At 36.1% G+C, this 7,260-nt stretch overlaps 2 protein-coding genes and 1 long non-coding RNA gene across 3 annotated transcripts in view; all 3 read left to right on the top strand.

Annotated features, from left to right (window-relative positions):
* Positions 1-3,527, top strand: part of LOC107560565 (deoxynucleoside triphosphate triphosphohydrolase SAMHD1-like) — an 11,746-nt gene extending 8,219 nt beyond the window's left edge. Inside the window, exons 3-14 of the mRNA XM_016244783.1 lie at positions 57-172; positions 479-550; positions 740-771; positions 916-1,059; positions 1,146-1,246; positions 1,627-1,735; positions 2,002-2,093; positions 2,281-2,390; positions 2,606-2,745; positions 2,870-2,962; positions 3,066-3,170; positions 3,358-3,527. Of these exons, the coding sequence (XP_016100269.1) occupies positions 57-172; positions 479-550; positions 740-771; positions 916-1,059; positions 1,146-1,246; positions 1,627-1,735; positions 2,002-2,093; positions 2,281-2,390; positions 2,606-2,745; positions 2,870-2,962; positions 3,066-3,170; positions 3,358-3,507 (1,264 nt within the window). The 3' untranslated portion in view covers positions 3,508-3,527. The remainder of the gene's footprint in view (positions 1-56; positions 173-478; positions 551-739; positions 772-915; positions 1,060-1,145; positions 1,247-1,626; positions 1,736-2,001; positions 2,094-2,280; positions 2,391-2,605; positions 2,746-2,869; positions 2,963-3,065; positions 3,171-3,357) is intronic.
* Positions 3,528-3,590: 63 nt separating this feature from the next.
* On the top strand, positions 3,591-4,959 carry LOC107560564 (deoxynucleoside triphosphate triphosphohydrolase SAMHD1-like). Its single transcript, XM_016244782.1, has 4 exons — positions 3,591-3,622; positions 4,331-4,439; positions 4,706-4,797; positions 4,902-4,959. Exons 1-4 carry the CDS (start codon positions 3,591-3,593, stop codon positions 4,927-4,929), a joined length of 261 nt encoding a protein of 86 aa, XP_016100268.1. The 3' UTR covers positions 4,930-4,959.
* A 249-nt stretch (positions 4,960-5,208) lies between these two features.
* Positions 5,209-6,152, top strand: LOC107560582 (uncharacterized). Its single transcript, XR_001605743.1, has 4 exons — positions 5,209-5,449; positions 5,574-5,666; positions 5,770-5,874; positions 6,062-6,152. It is a non-coding gene; the product is annotated as an uncharacterized lncRNA (long non-coding RNA).
* Positions 6,153-7,260: the final 1,108 nt, after the last annotated feature.

Below are 7,260 nucleotides of genomic sequence, written 5' to 3'. Positions count from 1 at the left end.
TGTGTGTGTGTGTGTGTGTGTGTGTGTGTGTGAGTGTGTGTGTGTGTGTGTGTTAGTGTGGCGTATTTAGCAGGTTGTCTGGTGAAGGTTCTTCATGACAATCAGCCCAAGCTCAACATCAGCGAACAGGATCTCCTGTGTGTTCAGATCGCTGGTCTGTGTCACGACTTGGGTGAGGAGCACTAAAGCTTATGGAGAGTCAAAATCATCCAGCAACTGAAAAAAATCTTAATTTCATATTTGTGTAGAATTATTATTTTTTTTTTTTATAAGAACTGTTATTTTCTTGGTCTTTTAATTTGTGTGTGGAAAAAAAAAAAGTAATTAAAAAAAATATTTCAAAGGGACAGGACATATATAGATTAAATAATGTTTATATATTAGATTTTTGTCTTTTATTATTTTCAATTCTACAAAAATCATACTGTTTTTGTATTTCTTATGGGGGTAACCATTTTTTTTTCTTTTTCTTTTTTAGGTCATAGTCCATTTTCTCATGTATTTGATGGCCTGGTTATTCCTGAAGTCCAAAAAATAAAACAATCTAAAGGTAAAGTGGCAGTGTGAAATGAAGTGTAATCAGTCGGGTCTTTTTTAATATGGTCTCATATCATTGTTATATTTGGACATGCAGAACTCAAGCTGTTTGTTGGTACAGTCAGTGTACAAGCAATTCTAGTAAATTAACCTGAAATAGTATAATGCATACATATATAAATCACCTTTCACCTTTTCTTAGGCTTGCCTGATGACATCCCTGAAAAGTGGAAAGTGAGCAGTTTTACGAACTAATCGATAAAATCAAAAGTAGTGGATGAAAACAAACAGACAATGAATTTGGTAGTATATTACACACACACTGACACTTCCGGTCATATACTGTATGTATCTATGCTATTTCTGTCTTTACTGCAGCACGAGCAGATGTCAGTTCAGATGTTCGATGACATTGTGAAGCGTCTGAAGGCTGAGAATGAAGACGTGTTGAAAGAACATGGACTGGATGATGAAGATGTGATCTTCATTAAAGAGTTAATCGAAGGGGCAAAAACCTCAGAGGTATAAACTGATACTCCAGCTGTTTATGGTGTGTTAATAAAGTCGACAGTTCAGTATAATGAAGTCTGAATCGCTCTTCTGTTCAGTGGACATACAAGGGCAGAGATGCAGACAAATCCTTCCTGTATGAGATCGTGGCAAATAAACAGAACGGCATCGATGTGGACAAATGGGACTATTCTGCACGGTAAATATTAGGTATTTTGTAAAGATACTAATACTATCTATTTTTAAATGCTCCTTAAAATTAATGTGTTAATATGTTTACCCTAATTCAATTATTTGCATTCATCGTCTCCTGTAAATGAAGTGCTGGGTTGAGTATCAAGACGCGTGAAAATTCAATGCACTGAATTGATCAACTATAAAAAAACTGAAGCAAAACATGTTTTGATGAAAAATATAAATTGCGTACTCTCACATCTATGCAACTACCTGGAATTCATATTATTGTTATTATATTTAACAACTTTAATTCAGGCTTGTCTTATTCTGTTGTCCATCAACAAGCTGTTTTAAACAATCATCCTATCAGTTATGTACCAATTTTTAATACTTATTTAACAGAGACTGTCATCACCTCGGCATCCGAAACAGTTTTGATCATCAGCGTCTGCTGAAGTTTGCTCGAGTCTGTAAAGTGAACGGGAGAAATCACATCTGCTTCAGAGACAAGGTGCCTGCTTCAATTATCACACTATTAAAGCTCTTGTAAAATAGATTTTTAATCTCAGCGTGCTTCCTTTCCTGGTAAAATAAAGGTTATAACTTTTCCCTGAAGCCACTCGATGAACTTACCTGAAGTACAGGACTGCAGATGACTGAAACATGAAGATAAAGATGTTCTACTGCTCTGATGCTTTCATTAAATGTGAGATTTAATGTGAGCATTGCTGTATATGATCTGGATCTCTGACACACTGATGTCTGTGTGTCTCACAGGAGGCTGATAATGTTTATGACATGTTTCGCACCCGATACACTCTCCATCGCCAGGCCTATCAGCACAAGATCTGCAACATCATCGAAGACATGTGAGTTTCTCTGTGGAAATAAAACACAGAGATATAACAGTGAATGTGATTATCCATGATCAGATGATATTTAACATCCTGCATCACTTATTCTTCTTTTACAGGACCTTAAATTCAGCATTAGGTCACTGACTGCACTGCTTACGCATCTTTGAAACACCAACTCACATGTTGTTCTGTGCGTTAGGTTTGATGAAGCTCTCGTACGAGCTGATCGTGATCTTCATGAAGGAAAACCTGAAGATATGCTGAAGATTTCTGAAGCCATAAAGACTGCAGAGGACTACAGCAAACTCACAGATCAGCTGAACCCACCACAAAACAAGAAAAGAACAAATGTGGTCGATTTTACCCGTAGTACGTCTCAAATATACCAAGATAAACACTTTTTAGATTTTTATTTGCCTAAAAACAAACAAACAAAAAATATGTTATTATTATTATTATTTTCATATAAGACAGTGTCAGAAAAGCCTGTTTTGATGATAATAATAAATCTTCTATTCTTCCGTCAGATGAGATCTTTGAGCAGATCTCGTCCTCCACGTCTGATAACCTGAAGGAATCTCGAGACATCTTGAACAAGATCGTCAGAAGAAAACTGCCAAAGTTTGTTGGAGAAGCTCGACTGACTGAGAAAAACATCTCAAAGGTTTGACAGAAAATGTAAAACATTGTTTGACTGTTCGAGTGATATTAGCAATATTCAAAGGACATGTGACTTTAAGGCAGTATTTATTACACAATCCAGTAACTGACTGACTCTCTCGAATCAGGAAGAGCTGAAGAAAACATGGAAAGCTGCAGTACAGAAGTACAAACCTACAGACCCCACTGTTTCTCTGAACGCTGACGATTTACCAGTTTATGTAAGTTATGTTGTATTTCAGAGCTGATTTGCAAACTTAAACTAGATTGCAGGTGTTTAGATGCAGGCTTTTGTCCTCATAAACTATTTCATCTCTTACTCAGGTGGTTGATCTGGATCATGGCATGAAGGAACAAAACCCCATTGAAAACGTCTATTTCTACAGCAAGAGGAAACCCAATGAAGCGTCTGCCATTAAGGATTATCAGGTACCGTCACACTTAAACCAATTATATTTCAGGACATTTTTTCAGATTAGAAGTATGAATCATAATTTAATAAAATAGGTGTGATTAATTCCTCACTAAAGTAATTTCCGTAAGCAACACAGGAGCTTAAATCTATGTATTGGTTAAGTTTCCTCACAATAGAAACTCATTTGTCTTGCACTGTCAGCTGTCCAGTCTTCTGCCGAAGAGGTTTAATGAAGAGCTGGTCAGAGTTTACTACAAAAGAACTGATGGGAATAAAGAGGAGATGAAGAAGGTGGAGGAGGCTGAGAAGTGCTTTCAGATCTGGTGTGCCTCCAATTTTGAACTCCATTAATGTGCATATGATTTATAATATATGATATTTACATTTATTGCTGCAAAATCAGTACAAGTGTCTGTAAATGTACTGATTGTTTAATGAATTATCTACAGGGGCACTTCATTAACAAGTAAGCAAATAAACCTTGCTCACTTCCATGTTACTAAAAACATGTTGACAGAGAGAAACTATAATGGAAAATAAATTAAATGAGTAGTATTGATAGTATAATAATATCAAACAAATTAAGCACACTTTAGTTTGATTAGTGGAGAGTTTTCCGCTGTAATGCATGAAGAGTGACCAGCAGAGGACTCTAGTGCTCTTCATCTGGACTTTTATTTTGTAAATGTTTCTCTGAGTCACTTTGCACCAGTGTCTGTTATAACGCTCCGTCTGATATTAATTGTTGAATTAATCGTACTGTAATCTTGAGCATCTTCATCATCAGTCAGAGTTTCTGATGAGTTTTCAGTTTAGTTTGCTTTGCATTTGCCGGTATAAAGTGCTCCTTAAAATTAATGTGTTAATATGTTTACCCTAATTCAATTATTTGCATTCATCGTCTCCTGTAAATGAAGTGCTGGGTTGAGTATCAAGACGCGTGAAAATTCAATGCACTGAATTGATCAACTATAAAAAAACTGAAGCAAAACATGTTTTGATGAAAAATATAAATTGCGTACTCTCACATCTATGCAACTACCTGGAATTCATATTATTGTTATTATATTTAACAACTTTAATTCAGGCTTGTCTTATTCTGTTGTCCATCAACAAGCTGTTTTAAACAATCATCCTATCAGTTATGTACCAATTTTTAATACTTATTTAACAGAGACTGTCATCACCTCGGCATCCGAAACAGTTTTGATCATCAGCGTCTGCTGAAGTTTGCTCGAGTCTGTAAAGTGAACGGGAGAAATCACATCTGCTTCAGAGACAAGGTGCCTGCTTCAATTATCACACTATTAAAGCTCTTGTAAAATAGATTTTTAATCTCAGCGTGCTTCCTTTCCTGGTAAAATAAAGGTTATAACTTTTCCCTGAAGCCACTCGATGAACTTACCTGAAGTACAGGACTGCAGATGACTGAAACATGAAGATAAAGATGTTCTACTGCTCTGATGCTTTCATTAAATGTGAGATTTAATGTGAGCATTGCTGTATATGATCTGGATCTCTGACACACTGATGTCTGTGTGTCTCACAGGAGGCTGATAATGTTTATGACATGTTTCGCACCCGATACACTCTCCATCGCCAGGCCTATCAGCACAAGATCTGCAACATCATCGAAGACATGTGAGTTTCTCTGTGGAAATAAAACACAGAGATATAACAGTGAATGTGATTATCCATGATCAGATGATATTTAACATCCTGCATCACTTATTCTTCTTTTACAGGACCTTAAATTCAGCATTAGGTCACTGACTGCACTGCTTACGCATCTTTGAAACACCAACTCACATGTTGTTCTGTGCGTTAGGTTTGATGAAGCTCTCGTACGAGCTGATCGTGATCTTCATGAAGGAAAACCTGAAGATATGCTGAAGATTTCTGAAGCCATAAAGACTGCAGAGGACTACAGCAAACTCACAGATCAGCTGAACCCACCACAAAACAAGAAAAGAACAAATGTGGTCGATTTTACCCGTAGTACGTCTCAAATATACCAAGATAAACACTTTTTAGATTTTTATTTGCCTAAAAACAAACAAACAAAAAATATGTTATTATTATTATTATTTTCATATAAGACAGTGTCAGAAAAGCCTGTTTTGATGATAATAATAAATCTTCTATTCTTCCGTCAGATGAGATCTTTGAGCAGATCTCGTCCTCCACGTCTGATAACCTGAAGGAATCTCGAGACATCTTGAACAAGATCGTCAGAAGAAAACTGCCAAAGTTTGTTGGAGAAGCTCGACTGACTGAGAAAAACATCTCAAAGGTTTGACAGAAAATGTAAAACATTGTTTGACTGTTCGAGTGATATTAGCAATATTCAAAGGACATGTGACTTTAAGGCAGTATTTATTACACAATCCAGTAACTGACTGACTCTCTCGAATCAGGAAGAGCTGAAGAAAACATGGAAAGCTGCAGTACAGAAGTACAAACCTACAGACCCCACTGTTTCTCTGAACGCTGACGATTTACCAGTTTATGTAAGTTATGTTGTATTTCAGAGCTGATTTGCAAACTTAAACTAGATTGCAGGTGTTTAGATGCAGGCTTTTGTCCTCATAAACTATTTCATCTCTTACTCAGGTGGTTGATCTGGATCATGGCATGAAGGAACAAAACCCCATTGAAAACGTCTATTTCTACAGCAAGAGGAAACCCAATGAAGCGTCTGCCATTAAGGATTATCAGGTACCGTCACACTTAAACCAATTATATTTCAGGACATTTTTTCAGATTAGAAGTATGAATCATAATTTAATAAAATAGGTGTGATTAATTCCTCACTAAAGTAATTTCCGTAAGCAACACAGGAGCTTAAATCTATGTATTGGTTAAGTTTCCTCACAATAGAAACTCATTTGTCTTGCACTGTCAGCTGTCCAGTCTTCTGCCGAAGAGGTTTAATGAAGAGCTGGTCAGAGTTTACTACAAAAGAACTGATGGGAATAAAGAGGAGATGAAGAAGGTGGAGGAGGCTGAGAAGTGCTTTCAGATCTGGTGTGCCTCCAATTTTGAACTCCATTAATGTGCATATGATTTATAATATATGATATTTACATTTATTGCTGCAAAATCAGTACAAGTGTCTGTAAATGTACTGATTGTTTAATGAATTATCTACAGGGGCACTTCATTAACAAGTAAGCAAATAAACCTTGCTCACTTCCATGTTACTAAAAACATGTTGACAGAGAGAAACTATAATGGAAAATAAATTAAATGAGTAGTATTGATAGTATAATAATATCAAACAAATTAAGCACACTTTAGTTTGATTAGTGGAGAGTGTGCCACTGTAATGCATGAAGAGTGACCAGCAGAGGACTCTAGTGCTCTTCATCTGGACTTTTATTTTGTAAATGTTTCCCTGAGTCACTTTGCACCAGTGTCTGTTATAACGCTCCGTCTGATATTAATTGTTGAATTAATCGTACTGTAATCTTGAGCATCTTCATCATCAGTCAGAGTTTCTGATGAGTTTTCAGTTTAGTTTGCTTTGCATTTGCCGGTATAAAGACTTCTGTGTCTAAATGAAAATTAGTGTCCAAATTAAAAATTAAGATATACTAAATTGTAATTATGAGATTGACATGACAGGATGGAATTGTGATTAAAAAAAACTGGTATGTTACATAAAAAAGTCTGTTGACATAAAGCATCAACATCTAAACCTCTGCTAATTCTCAATAAGAGCTCTTCCTCACTCCTTTCTTTAAAATAGTGTTGAGAGATTGATTGACTTTTTTGTGGAAAAAAATAAAAAATAATGATCTGAAATAGACAGACTTGCAAACAGAGAAGAATGTAGTACCATGAGGACGATCACATGATGAATCTTCATTTTTGGGTGAACTATCTCTTGAAGTATTACACTGTAGCACAGCTGCATTAAATCCACTCACACACTCCTAACTGTGCACACAATCTGCTGTAGAATAACTGCAGCACAGCTTAAGTGCAGTTTGAGTGCATTCCCAATCATAAGATAGTAACTGCTGTACTTCTAGGGTATTACAGCTGAAGTTCATTGCAAGACAAGTTCATCTCAATGCAGCACATTGATCAGATCAGCTC

Source organism: Sinocyclocheilus grahami, unplaced genomic scaffold (assembly GCF_001515645.1).
Source record: "Sinocyclocheilus grahami isolate Dianchi unplaced genomic scaffold, SAMN03320097.WGS_v1.1 scaffold734.1, whole genome shotgun sequence".
In the NCBI taxonomy this organism is placed as follows: Eukaryota; Metazoa; Chordata; class Actinopteri; order Cypriniformes; family Cyprinidae; genus Sinocyclocheilus; species Sinocyclocheilus grahami.
The sequence above is the reverse complement of the archived record's forward strand: the minus strand, read 5'-3'. Positions and strand labels throughout refer to the sequence as shown.